Source organism: Chironomus tepperi, unplaced genomic scaffold (genome assembly GCF_022539635.2).
Source record: "Chironomus tepperi strain 1889 unplaced genomic scaffold, CSIRO-AGI_Ctep_v1 contig_175, whole genome shotgun sequence".
Taxonomy (NCBI): domain Eukaryota; kingdom Metazoa; phylum Arthropoda; class Insecta; order Diptera; family Chironomidae; genus Chironomus; species Chironomus tepperi.
Window position 1 is genome coordinate 503077 of NW_027226297.1, and position 13848 is coordinate 516924.

General features: G+C 30.8%; 3 protein-coding genes across 4 annotated transcripts; 1 reads left to right on the forward strand and 2 right to left on the reverse strand.

Moving 5' to 3' along the window:
• Nucleotides 1-406: 406 nt before the first annotated feature.
• Adat1 (Adenosine deaminase, tRNA-specific 1) lies at nucleotides 407-2506 on the reverse strand. Its single transcript, XM_070638555.1, has 2 exons — nucleotides 1593-2506; nucleotides 407-908 (listed from the first exon to the last, which is right to left on the reverse strand). The coding sequence occupies exons 1-2, from the start codon at nucleotides 2504-2506 to the stop codon at nucleotides 593-595; spliced, it is 1230 nt and encodes a 409-aa protein (XP_070494656.1). The 3' UTR covers nucleotides 407-592.
• A 118-nt stretch (nucleotides 2507-2624) lies between these two features.
• Nucleotides 2625-4988, reverse strand: LOC139089119 (uncharacterized). Of its 2 annotated transcripts, XM_070638557.1 has the most exons (7): nucleotides 4827-4988; nucleotides 4652-4788; nucleotides 4503-4583; nucleotides 4301-4408; nucleotides 3675-3759; nucleotides 3382-3583; nucleotides 2625-2969 (listed from the first exon to the last, which is right to left on the reverse strand). In XM_070638557.1, the coding sequence occupies exons 2-7, from the start codon at nucleotides 4701-4703 to the stop codon at nucleotides 2625-2627; spliced, it is 873 nt and encodes a 290-aa protein (XP_070494658.1). In that variant the 5' UTR covers nucleotides 4704-4788; nucleotides 4827-4988. The 2 variants fall into 2 exon arrangements, with proteins under 2 accessions (XP_070494658.1, XP_070494657.1); XM_070638556.1 differs by having other exon boundaries at nucleotides 4652-4988.
• A 6346-nt stretch (nucleotides 4989-11334) lies between these two features.
• Nucleotides 11335-13508, forward strand: cort (Cdc20/fizzy protein cortex). Its single transcript, XM_070638600.1, has 4 exons — nucleotides 11335-11466; nucleotides 11531-11858; nucleotides 12255-13037; nucleotides 13119-13508. Exons 1-4 carry the CDS (start codon nucleotides 11362-11364, stop codon nucleotides 13382-13384), a joined length of 1482 nt encoding a protein of 493 aa, XP_070494701.1. The 5' UTR covers nucleotides 11335-11361; the 3' UTR covers nucleotides 13385-13508.
• The last annotated feature ends 340 nt before the right edge of the window (nucleotides 13509-13848 follow it).

Here is a 13848-nt window from a genome sequence, read left to right on the forward strand (position 1 = left end):
ATAAATTTGATTTTCTAGAACAGGAGCTTTCTGCGGTGTGGTACATTTAACAGACGTTCAAGATTTCACTTCCTTCAGCTAATCGCACTGCATAGAAACGTATCTAAATGATGAATCGCATTTCAGAATTTTTTCGATTAAATCCATTTGAGAATCCGACATCGTGTGATTGAAATCACAGTTCAATCATTGAACCAATAATCCATTTAAATAGACATGAATAAGCATAAAAATAATTAGATTATGCATTAAATTCTTATAAATAACGCAATGTCAGGAGAATTATCGTCATAACCTAGAAAAAAAAAACATAAACAATGTGCTTATAATGGAGTTTTAAGACTCTGTTGTGAGCTGCAAGGCAGAATTTCTTGATAATATCAGAATTAAGTACAAGACAAAGTCATTAAGGAAGAAAAAAAATTCAATCTTTATTGAAGTTTATCGATATTTAATTAAAAATTCAAACTTCTATCTATGTATAAAACGGGAAGAAGAAGAAAGTAGTAACAGTTAGGAACAATAAATGTATATATAGAATTTTATATATGTATTAAAAAAATTTCATTAATTTTCAACAAGAACGAGATAATTAGTGACAAAAAAACGATTTAAAATTCGATAAATTATCATTTTTTGTGGTCCAATTCGGCAATAATCCCTCTCGCAAACGCTTCCATTGCAAATAATATTCATTCTTTGGTAAAGTTTTTATATCCTTATAGCATAAATCATCAAAATTAATGGTATTTGAATATAAATGTAATTTTAATTCGCTGAATTCGCTCAAGATGTTCATATATTCAGTGAATAATTCAATTTTTGATATCTTTAAATGCGCTTTACGTGATAGTAAATGCTTTTTTGTGACGCCTTGTCGTTTACCGCTCACAGATACTTCGATGGGTCTGTTATCAAGAATAGAAAAAGAAAATGCAAAAGGAAGCAAAGTTAAATTTAGTTTGAGGCTATATTAAAGTATAAATGTGGTCATTTATGGCCAAAAAAAGCGAAATAAGATTAGCTGGTTAAGATGTAGCAATCCTTGTTAGTGTCTAAAAGAATAGCCACTCCTTTCTATTGATTTTTAGAATTTCATATCATAACTTTACGTATATCTAATGTTACGTACGTTTCTTAGCTATTCATTTCATTCAAATTTACGTAAAATTGTACGTTACGTAGCTTTATGCACGTAAGAATATTACGTAAGATACTGCGTTACGTTTTTTTACGTAAGCCACTACGTCACGTATTTTTACGTAATATGCTACGTTTCGTAATTTTACGTAAGCTTCTACGTTACGTACTTTTACGGAAGTTACTACGACACGTATTTTAACGTAAGAAGCTGCGTTGCGTACTTTTACGTAAGCCACTACGTCACGTATTTTTTCGTAAGATACCACGTTACGTAATTTTACGCAAGCTTCTACCTAACGTAAATTTACGCAAGCTACTAGGTCATGCAGCTTTATGCAAGATGCTATGTGACATGAAGGAACATCTTTTGGAAAAGTATCAATGTACAGGCATGACAGCATCTTATTTTTGAAAACTATGCTTAAAATCTATTTAACTTTTATGCTTACTTCATCTTTTCCGGTAGTTGACAGTAAATGATAGAATTTGCAGATGGATTTATCCGTTCCTTATCGTTACGAGCAAATTTAAATTTCATTTTATTATTTGCAATGAGAATTTTTGGTTTATTTAATTTGAATGGAAAATCAAGAAATTTTTCAGCATCAACAAATCGTCTCCATGATGCTCGTTCCATTGCATTTTGATTATATGGAGTTCCATCAGCTAGAACAATAGTTTCAACATAAATTGGATCGATTAATGATGATAACATACATCCTTGAATTCCAACTAAATTCCAACGTGCAATTTTATCGCTGCACGATAATGACATGGTACGGTCTCCTTTTCCTGGTTTTATACGAATCTTTCCTTCTGTTTGCTCCATTGGATCTTCAACATCCTCATCAAACATTAGCTTTGCACCAGTAAATCCATCTGGTAATGTGTCATTTAATTTTATACGTTTCGTATCCGGTTCATCTTGATTGTCATTTGTAGCATAAATACTGGCATCACCACATGGAGTTGATGTCGTAAACATGTGAAACTTTACATTCTCCATTAATTTGAAACGCTTGTTTTTCTCATCGAGTTGGAAAATCGATTTCGCATCACTATTATTATCCTTTACACAGCTAATCTGATGCAATAGGAAGCGTATAAATGCACGACGTGCTAAAACTTCAGCATGAGAATCATTTAATATGTCACCATTAGCTGTCAACATATTTGCTCCAATACATTTCGTACCCGTTCCCATGCTTACAATATCAAACTTGTCTGTGTCACGTTGCATGCATATTGCCGAGAGAATTGTCCATTCTGATGCTTTATACTTGTTACCATTCGGAAGTTTATTATAAAAATTGAGGCACAATTCAGAAATCTTATTTGCTAAATCACTTTGTTCCATCACCATAATAAAAAAAAATTAGTATAGACTGTCTTAATTCCTACGTGATTAATAATTTCAATCTCAAAATATATTTCAAAATCTCTTAAAAGTTATTAATTGATGATTAAAATTGAGTCAAGTTTTATGCAACTACAGTCGGATCCCAAGCAAATTTCTGTTTGACCTTCAAGTCACTTAATGTTTTCATGTCTTCATCTGGAATCACGAAATCCAAATCGATATTTTCTTCAATGTGTGTACGACTCGATGCCTTTGGCAATATTCCAATATTCTGCTGATATGCCCAACGCAATAATACTTGTGATGGGGATTTTCCCAATTTTTGAGCAATTTGACGTACTGTTGAATCCTCACGAAGTGTTGATGAGCCTGATGTTCCAAGTGAACTGTATGCCTGTAGGAATATGCCTTTTTCACGACAGTAATCTAGAAGGGTTGAGTTGTGATTTTGAGGGTGCCACTCGACCTAAATTTTTGTTGTTTTTTGATGATATAATAAAATATGTATTATTAGTCAATTAGGAAATTAAGTCATGTCGTGATTGTTAAATGCTTTTTTTCGTGACTATCTGCTATAGCTTGATTAATAAATTTTTATGGGAATATGTAGATAAGGGGAAAAAACAGAAAATCAGGAATTGCTTAATAATCTGACTTTCGTTTAGAAAAATAAATCAATATTTTGCTCAAGGATTTATGTGTGTGGGAATTTTAATGTATGTTAGCGTTCTCAAATGCATTTTTCAATCAAAAATGATAATTGGAATTGGAAAAAAACCTTGGATTTAAAAGAAATCCTAAGATTAAAAATTAAATCCGGATTAGATTAAATCTTGATATTGTAAACAAGTCAAAATTGAGTCAAAACAATACATTACTTGATTGACAGCTGGTGCTTCGTATTTAGGATCGTCGACCAACTCCTCCAAATGCTTAACAAGGAAGTTAGAGACACCAGTAGACCTCAAATGACCTTCCTTCTTCAACTTTGTCAAAATATTCCAAGTCAAAAGTCTTTGCACCTTATTTTTTGGATCTCCTGGTTGTAATCCAGAGGCACCTGGCCAGTGAATCAAATACCTATAATTTAACAACAAATAACAGGAAGAAAATTGGGCAGACAAACATATTTTCATAAAAGTTGGATAAATTAATTCAACGCACAACTCACAAATCAATATAATTTGTTTGTAAATTCCTTAACGAATCCTTTACCAAATTCTCAACGTCCTGTTCAGAATGCTTCGACGAAGGTACTAAACGGAAAGGAAAAAAACAAGAGAACAGAAAATGAAGTCAAAAATGAAAAGCACGTTTTTTGCAAAGCGAATGAAAATTTCAATACATAAAGTTCAAGAATATGAGAGAAAGGAGGAAGAGAAAGCATGTTTGGCTTTATAACATTGGCTGCGTTTGTAATTTGTGGAACATTAGCCGTTATAAAAAAATTTAAATTTTAACGTAATTCCGCTTTTTGAATTTTTAAAATTTTTCCGTTAAAATCACTGGATCTCTGACTGGATCTCAAAATGTCACTTGAATGAATATTAATGAATAATGCATCTTTATTATCTCAAACCGGTCGATTGCCAAGCATATAAATCATCATTATAATTGCGATTCACAATCTATTGTTAAACACAAGTTCTAGTCAATCCAAAGTGACATCATCGACTTGATGAACCAGTTTTACGAGATATCCGCATAACAAACGAGAGAAGAAAAATGGCAACAACATGCATTCAGCAAGGACACAAAGAGAAATAAGACGAGAAAAAAAAAGAGCTTCGAGCTTACCAATTTTGGATGTAATAAAAATATCTTCTCGTTTTAAGTTATATTTTGGCAACAAAGTTTTTAGGGCATTGCCGATATCAGCTTCGTTTCTGTACACAATCGCAGAGTCTGTGGGATGTAAGAAGAAGTCATAAAATAACTTTTAATCCTAATCTAAGCTTCAATTAAATGAGAAATATTCATGTAACTTTATTATGCTTACCAATGTGTCTGTATCCAGCATTTAATGCATAATCGAGTACATTATAGATCTTCTCAGGGCCAGTGATCTGATATGTCCCGACTGTTTAATTAATACTGATTTATTGACTGTTTAATTAATAATAATAATCTATAAGCATTTCAACTCACAACCCAAGAGAGGAATTAAATAGCCTGTATTTAACAGAAAAACGGCGTTCATGACTAATATTGCTTTTAAATTTGATCAAATTAACTAAATTAAGTGATGATAACAATTAAGTATACAAATCGGCAATAATCTTTAATATTCACACGCTATATGCCTTTCTATTAATAGACTTTGACAACAACTCGAAGGGGACGTTGCTGTGCAATTTTATTCTTTGTAGATTAATTAAACTTTTCACTTTAACAGTTCACTTCGTTATCTACTCACAACCGTTTAATTTATTTAATAAATTTATGGAAAAATTTGTTTTTTATGTCGATTACGATGAGTGACATGTATTAGACAGATCCATGGGAAAATTATGCAACAAAAAGTGCGGGAAAATTTGAATTTTTTTCTTTCAGTTGCTTAGATTTTAAAATTTCAAATGTTAATTTTAGCAAATTTGTGATAAATTATTGATTTAAATGCATTTTCAATGCACAATATTGAATTCTTTTGTAAGTATCAACTTGTATCAATTCTCAGCAAATGTTAAAATATTAAATTTATACGAATAAAACTCTAAAAATTCTTAAATTTACAGGAGAAAAATTTAGCAAAAATCTGTCGATAAAAACAGGAACTAGCTTCCAAATCAGCCTATAACTGCCTTTAGTACCATGCAAATGTTATTCCAGCATGAGGCAATATAGCGGAAATTTATTTCTGCACTTGATAATCTATGAATTTCAGCTCTGAATTAAAAATGATTCTAAAAATACAGAAAGATACTAAACAGACACTAAATAGAAATAGGTTCGAGCTAATTACCATTATTTCTGGCACATTTTTGATTCAACACTAATCAGATCACCTAATTCTGAACTTAATTAAAAATTAAAAACTCAAATATTAGATTTCATTTCACCCTGAACTTATCAACTAACCACAACAAAAGCATGAAAAGCAATTTAATTTAATACAGACACCTAATTTCCGTCACCGAGGAAAATCCCAACGAAAGCTTAAATAACTTCATTTCCTCTTTAAAGAAAGGAAATCCCAATGACATTCATTTATCATTTTATAATTAAATGTGCATTATTTTTATCTTTAGCACTATTCGTGTTGTCCGGTGGCACTATAAGCAAATTAAATTTTCATAATACAATAAAACATTAATACAATAAATTCATAAACAGAGAAACGGCAATGCGGATTTTTTTTAATTTTCATATCAGTTTATTTCATCAGATGAACTACAAAAATGAGAGAAATAAAAACAAGAAAGATTCATATAATAAAATTTAAACAACGATAATGGTGAATGAGAAATATGAATATGAAAATGTGGCAGTTAACCGCCACTTTGCGGACACTCATGCTATGAACACATAAAAAAATAATTTTAAATCATAAAATGCAAAAATTCGCAGATTTTTTATTTTTGTTGATTTCCTCTCTAGTATGAATATCGTCAGCAAATATTGTGATATGGTTCTTATTTCAAGGCTATTTTATTTTCACGTGTAAGCTAGTTAATTGCTTTCAGTAGAGCAAATGGTTGAGGCCATAACAATGCTTAATATTTCGTTTGTTCGAATTTTGATCGGATGTCAATTTGGATATCAGAGTAGACTGGACTTTAGGAGTCCGAATTCCAAAAAGGTTGAGCTTGGATTCAAGTAAAAGTTTGGTGAAAGTGCTTCAATATTGTAGTCTTGCAAACTTTTCTCGATTTTGTTTAGATTGTCTTCAATTCATCTATTTAATATTCTCAGATACTCAAGTCACTTGAAGATTGTCTGATTCAAGTAAATATGGAAGCTATTAATAGAGACTGACAGTGGAGCTTTTGTGTTTGATATCTGATGGACAGCGATTGAGCCAGTTTTAGTCGCCATCTCAGTGAGTTGATGAAATACAATTGATCTGTTCTATCAGCGAAGTAAGCGAGCCAGGTAAATAAAGATACTGCAAGCTTCACAAATGAAGAAGTTTCCGTCACAGAGCTTTTGAGGCTTCACTAAAGCTCTTTTATTAACAACAATCGGAAACTGCATCCATGGGGCATTCATATGACTGGTACCAGACCGAAACATACATTAACTCTACTATTAAAAACATAACTCAAAATAAAATATAAGTTTATAATTTTAAATAAACACCGAAAAAAGCACTCAAATGCTCAGTTCAAGTGAATATCACGAACTAAACACGAATTTAAAGCAAAACTTCATTCCACTCTACAATTTATATTAACAGCTGTGATAAAAATAAACACGGAAAGGATATGAAAAAGTTTTTTTTTTCTACTCTATCGCAGCGTTTTTGTCTCTTCCCGTTTTCCATTCATCACTACTGCACAATTTTGTGAATAAACTTTTGTTTTTGAGCATGAGAAAAATGAATGAGAGTGAATATTGTCATGCTAGGAAAGTTTTAATATATTTTAAAATAATAATAATGAAAACTAGGTGGATACGTTTTGCACATAAAAATTTAGTTCCGAGCTTCTTTTTCTCGTCACTTCAAACTTTATAATCATAAAACTAGATTGAATAATACAGAATTGAATTAAAAAACGAAGTTCTTTATGACTTTATTTATGTTCAGTTTGAGATTTGAATTCAATTTTTATTATTCGTCGTAAACTTAAACCGAGCGGCATAATGAGCCAAATCGGATTTTTCGTAGTAAATATTGTTCAAAATTAGGTGCCATTAGGGTAATCTCATGTCTCACTCGTCTGACAGTTGATACGTCTACTTAGCTGTGCCCTAGCGCACACAATGTGCTGTTCGGGTAGGAAACTGATTTAGATTTTTAATATTAGTTCGTTTTATATACCAAATCATAAACATTTATTTACTTCTCTAGCCGTATATATCAGCTGTGATCCGTGCTCTTTCAATGATGGAGTCTTAAACTGGGTAAGCAAATGCTGCACTATCTCTATTTTGACGTTCCTTTTCTCTTTAGCAATTTCTTGATAATTCCTCCTAAAACAACCTCCTCCTCTCATCAGTGGCCAAGAAAAGCCTATTAAATGTCCATCCCTGTTTTCATATCTTTATTTATACTTCAATAAGCTATCCAGTAATTATGTTTAATGAATCATGACTGATTATCTCGCTGTTCAAGTAAAAATTTATCGAAATATGGACTACAGCGTTTTTTTGTTCTTTTAATTCTTTATTGACTAGGAGATAACTAATCCTTCTGATCTTTATTGTAGACTAAATGACACATAATTGGTTTGGTACAGAGCTCGAAGTCGACTCAAATTTTATACGAAATCGAGTCGACTTTCACATACAAAATCCGAGTAGACTTCGATCTCTAGCTTGATGGATGGAAGAGAATAGGAAAACATTCCAAATTCACAATTTTAAGCTATTTTGGACAAAACCAGATTCTGGACAATTATCCGGCGACAAACCAAAATGCTCACCAGATTTAATGACACTACGCAATTTTACTCAATAACCAACAAAATTACAGTATTATGAGCAATCAGATATTCAAGAAAAATAAGAGCATTAACCAATTTATTTCGCATAAAGATCGCTAAAAATCATGCTCCTGTAGTTTCTACAACAACTTAATGAAAATAAATCGAGAATGAACAGAATGACGAAAAGAGAAAAGGACGAGAAAGATTAAACAGTGACAAAGTTTTTCTTATTTTAAAAAAAAAAAATCTTAATGCCTTGCGTAAAATGGACATTATCATAAGTTTTCCATCATTAATCTTCATCTTAATGATAAAATTCACAGAAAAGAGGAAAAGGAAGGAAATTAAAGAGTATTATAGAGGAAAAAAAATGGGCACGTAATCAAGCAGCACTAGATGAGTTATTCATTTTTTTTCGTCCTCCTTTTTTTTTTGTTCCTATCATTTCAGCGCTGTCGCCTCATTGTGATTTTGTGTCGGCAATAATGAAGACATAAATTAATGAGTCAAAATTAATTTGGCGCCTGATGTTACTTCTTAGTGAATATCATAAGCTATTGAGATGTTGGAGAGACACTTTCCTCATTACCTTTATCATCTCTTAAAACTTACATAATTAAATACCGTTAAATTTTCATTAAGGAATACTTACGTTAATAGCTTTCGGAGAAATTTATTCATTTTTAACTGCTGTCAAAAGTTTTACGTGGTCTTGTGATTATGAGGATCGAAGGATTATACTGCATTGCTTTGTTATGGACACAATTTTAATTCAAATCTGTTGAATAATGAAAATTCGTTGTTACTACCAATGTATTGTCAACAACAATGCTTCTACCAAGCTTTTACATCCTTTAAGAGATGCAATATTAACTTTATACTGCACAATCTTCAATCATCAATTTATGTGTATCTAGTCAATGTTAGCCATCGTAGCAATTAGTTAGTCAGTTAAAACGCATCCAGGTTAGTTCCGGCAAAAGCCAGAGCAAGGTGAATATAAAGCTCTTGTATCTTTCTCGTCTATTAACTGCATCATCCAACATTCAACCCGTTCCAACATCTCACGTTGCGAAATTCTTAGTTTTAACATCTTAAACATGTTGTACAAGCTAAAGTATCTAAACTTCTGAATAATTGAGATACTTTAATGTTACTTACTTAACTTTGGAACCTTTTTTTACACGACTATCTCTAATCTTTGTCAACTTCATTAAAAATCACATGGATGGACATATTCCATTCCCTTTGAAATCAATTTAAAGTCCCTCGTAACCAGCATTCATCCAGAAAATCGATTGATACAGATTTTGGAAAATCTATTTCCTTTTTATGTACGAAAAACATCCAGCATATCTCATTGGATGTATCTACATCCCCAATTAAGTTTATAATAAAATCGTATCTGCTATACGGCAGCTCCTATTTCACATTTTCACACCAGCATGAAATTTAATCTTTTAAATAATCCAGCGCAAAAAAATTGATTGGAGTTTTAGTCATACTAATTTATCGATTTGCTTTTTTTCCAATTTTACATCAAATAGCTCATTTATTGAAAGCTTTTTATGATAGCAAAATAGCAATAAACACCATGAAAAATCTCGTGTTCATTTCCCTTTTAGATACGGAAAAATATTTTATGTATGGATTGTAAAAAAAATTATAGATTGAAATGTAAATTTAGGGTATGCTATTGGATGATGAGTATCTATGTGGAAGGATGTTCACTTTTTTGTTGTTGTTGATGTTTTTTCACCGCTCCTGTTGGTTTTTTGTTGTCGTATGTTGTGCTACTACATGATATAGAATATTTACAATCATTTATCATCCAACTGGTATGTGGAATAATATTCTATACATAAAAACAAGATGATTTGTCAAAAAATATATTTTCCTCTTAATTTTCGATGAATTTATAACGAACAACATCAAATGCCTCACTTTTTTGCTTGAATAATGAACTCAACGTGATTTTAAGTCCTTTTAATATCCTTTGGTTATTTGTATTATATTTTGCTTATTTTATTTTTGTTTATTTTTATCCTGTTTAGGAGCTTCAAACGGATTTAAATATTCACAATGATGTTTATTCTTCGAAGTTTAAAAATTGAATGAAGTTTTCTGAGAAAAGGGGTTTTCAAGTATGTACAATAAATATTATTCAAATTTTAAATGAACGTTATATCAATAATTACTGTCTTTTGAATATGTACAAGCTTTTTCCTTTTAAATTCTTCAGTATACTGTTAAAGAAAGCATTTTGTACTGCTATTTGATTTGTCTTTATTATCAGACTTCAAGATTCTGGCTAAATTTGTCCTCAATTAACCATCTGTTCTTTTTTCCAAGAAAAATGGCAATCAAGTTATTCTCATTACAGATCAATGCTTTTCATAAGTTAAGATTTATTGACCAATTTTCATTTAACTAACATAATTAATGAGTCAATCAATAAATTATTTCCATTGTCTAATTTTCAATTGTTCCTTGATTTTCCACAAACTGTGAGTTTAGATATTCAATTGATAATTTCTGATTTTTCGATAATTAACGACTTGTTTCAATGTCATTGTTAATAGCCAATTTGCTTATCTAAATTAGAATTTTGGTGATAATAAGGCTTAAGGCTTAAATTGTTAAAGGTTTTCCGTTTAATTTACTTTTATCAACTTTAATTTGCAAAATAATTGATTTACTGAACAATTAATTACTATTCTGTGATTTTGCCCTTTAATTTTCAATCTCATTTCCTCGTCCATTTTCCCACCTTTCCTGTGAGAGCGAATTTTAATATAAACTTTTATATTTACCTGGTCTATTATTATTTTTGATAGAATAAAAGTTGTTAACCTATGAAAAGAGGCAAAACATGAAAGCATAAAAAGTCATTAAAATAACTTAAATTGCTTTAACAGCTAACAATATAATAAAGGTAGCAGTCAATGGTAGCAAGTGTAGTTGAATTCTCATTAAAAATAATTTGAGACAAAAGGCTTTTAATGGTTTTGCAAAATCCTTTCTGGCTACGTTTATTCAGTGGTGTTTTCAATTATGTTAATAATGAGCGTTTTTTAGTAATCATTAATTCCTATTATTAAGGTTTTCTGGTTTTAACAATTTAAAAATTGAAATTATTAACAACGGTTTTTTGAAATTTAAATTTTAACGGACATTTCGATTTTGAATTTGTCTTAAAAAAATCTGAAAAAAATTTCTTCTGAGTGTTTTGTCTAAGATTTGAGGTAAATTAATTAAACAATCTCAAATATGTCTTCAAACTTTCCAAAAATACCGCATGTAGTTGGCAAAAACATTGTAATTGGCGAGGATTTCGATGTGATGAAGAAGATCTCAATGGAAAAGTATAGTGAAGTGAGTAAACGACAAATCACGTTCATTCATAAAAATTTCTCTAATTAATTTACTTTTCTAACAGCGTGTTTACAAGTTTCCAAATGACAGGTATATCCCATCAAAACGTGCTAATTCAGAGTTCCTTCAAGAAAGCAAAGAAGAGGATTTTGATATCTCATTATCGGAGAATAATCTAAGGACGATGAAAAAAGTTCAATATCAAAATACATTAAAATTCATGTTTTATGATCAACAAAAAGCTAATGGAAACCAAGATAGCAATAATAAGAAAAATGATCAAAAGAATAAATCATTAATTCATCTAGACTGGGCGTGTAAGCTTACAAATATTCGTGAGAAATTCTTACCTGATTTTGAAACACTTGAAAAGAAATCATTTCATCGAATTCGTAAGTCAATATCCATTTTATCTCTTATTCGTGTGGTTGTTTATTGATTCGGGAAGGTTCTTTTCATTCATTTTGATGAGTATGTTTATTTAAAGCTTCATACTTTCACTTTTAAAGTTATTTAGATCCAGAACTGGATGTTTTACGTAAACTTTTACGTAATTTTTATACGTAATACGTAAGTTTTTACGCAAACATATTACGTAAATCTTTACGCATACGTATTACGTAAGCTTTTACACGTACGTATTACGTAAGTTTTTACGTACACGTATTACGTAATCCTTTACGCATACGTATTACGTAAGCTTTTACGTTGCATTCAAATCACACGACCTACTCAAATACAATAAAAACTATGACTCAATATGACTTTAAACTTTCAATTTCTTCTAGATAAATACGTATGGTCATCAAAAAACATAATAGCAGCTTCATCGAATCGAAAAGTTTGTTTATATCACCCAACCAATGGTTATACTCGTGCCCTTGACATTTATGATAGCGTGACAATTTCATTCGCCAATAGTGGTGATTACCTAGCAATGGCATATCGAAAGTCAAGGAGAGGATTCTTACAGGATGACATTTATCTATTTCAAATTGATCACGATGCATTGTTTAACAGTGAAAGGCTTAAAACTGAGAAAATTCGTACGCCAATTGCACATGATATAACAGCATTGTGTTTTACACAAAATGATTCATATTTAATGAGCGGAACAAATGTTGGTAAAATTTATGTCCTAGAATGTCAACAATTGGCATCAAAAAGTAAATCTAAATTTGGCGATAGTACACAGCCAAATTGGACATACGTAACTGTTTTAAGCAATCGACATCATCATGAAATAGTCAAGATATGCTTCTCTGCATCATCACGTTATATGGCAACATTAGATATAAGAGGAGAATTTAAAATATGGAACGGTGGATCATGGACTTACATTTTCAGTTATCAACATGAAGATTCACGTTTATATAAACATTTTGAATGGCATCCATACGTTGAAAATGAATTAATAATTGGCAGAGTATATTTGCCAGCAATTTTTCTATTTAATGTTACGGAGAGGAAGGTTGTCGCAAGCTATACCAAAACGAAGAATAATTGGTGGCTTACCAGTATTGCTTTCAATCCTGTTACAGCACAACTTGCTGTTTGCTTTTATAATGGAGGTAAGTTAATGTCTGTAAATGATAATTGATGTGCTCCAAAATTACATTAAGCTTAAATCTGTTATTATTTCATTACCACAGATGAATACATCAATCGAGTTTGCTTATTAGCATCGATGAGTCAGGTGATAAGTTCATTTGATTTCGATTACATTGAAGGAGGAATGAAGCTTATATGGAACTCAAATGGCTTGATGTTAGGAGCTGGAGCTGAATCATTCAGGTTTGCATTTTGGAGCTTTTATAAAAATCATGATTTTCACATTCAAATGTCAAAAGCTAGTAATACGAAAAATTCTGAGAAATTTCTAACACTCAGTGATTCGAAGCTGCTTAATATTCGATAAAAAGTTGATTTTTTGAACGCATATTGCTGGAAAAAGCTTAATTTATAATTATGTATGTCAAATTAAATGTTAATAATTAAGGATTATTTTTTTTTTATTATTTGTAAATTTCAAAAGCCTATAAATCGATACAATTTTGGTTTAATCAAAACTGTTAAATAATCGAGTGGAAAATATGGAACGATAACCTTGTTTTTGTATGTTTTACTTACCACTATATTGCTAATGATAACAGCTCTGTATGTTTTTATTGAAAACATTCAAGAAAAAACCTTATTAACATTTATTATCTCTAAAAAGAGGCATCCACAATAACCGCACATTTTCAACAGATTTTTGTGGTGATATTTAGCGAAAATCCTCTCGTTTTTTTTGTACAAAATATAATATTTTTCAATCCCACAACTTTATATGTAGTTTAAGGGGTTTGTTGGAATTTCAATAACAGTAACCGCGAGCGACAT

What these genes read in the sequence shown, in the direction of transcription:
- Adat1 (XM_070638555.1), bottom strand. Translation starts at nt 2,506, where the DNA reads ATGGTGATGGAACAAAGTGATTTAGCAAATAAGATTTCTGAATTGTGC. An exon ending in CAACTACCGGAAAAGATGAA is followed by an intron (nt 909 to 1,592) that starts GTAAGCATAAAA and finishes TCTTGATAACAG; the next exon opens with ACCCATCGAAGTATCTGTGA.
- LOC139089119 (XM_070638557.1), bottom strand. Translation starts at nt 4,703, where the DNA reads ATGAACGCCGTTTTTCTGTTAAATACAGGCTATTTAATTCCTCTCTTG. An exon ending in TTTAATTCCTCTCTTGGGTT is followed by an intron (nt 4,584 to 4,651) that starts GTGAGTTGAAAT and finishes TTAATTAAACAG; the next exon opens with TCGGGACATATCAGATCACT. An exon ending in TTTTATTACATCCAAAATTG is followed by an intron (nt 3,760 to 4,300) that starts GTAAGCTCGAAG and finishes CTTTCCGTTTAG; the next exon opens with TACCTTCGTCGAAGCATTCT.
- cort (XM_070638600.1), top strand. Translation starts at nt 11,362, where the DNA reads ATGTCTTCAAACTTTCCAAAAATACCGCATGTAGTTGGCAAAAACATT. An exon ending in GAAATCATTTCATCGAATTC is followed by an intron (nt 11,859 to 12,254) that starts GTAAGTCAATAT and finishes AATTTCTTCTAG; the next exon opens with ATAAATACGTATGGTCATCA. An exon ending in TGTTTGCTTTTATAATGGAG is followed by an intron (nt 13,038 to 13,118) that starts GTAAGTTAATGT and finishes TCATTACCACAG; the next exon opens with ATGAATACATCAATCGAGTT.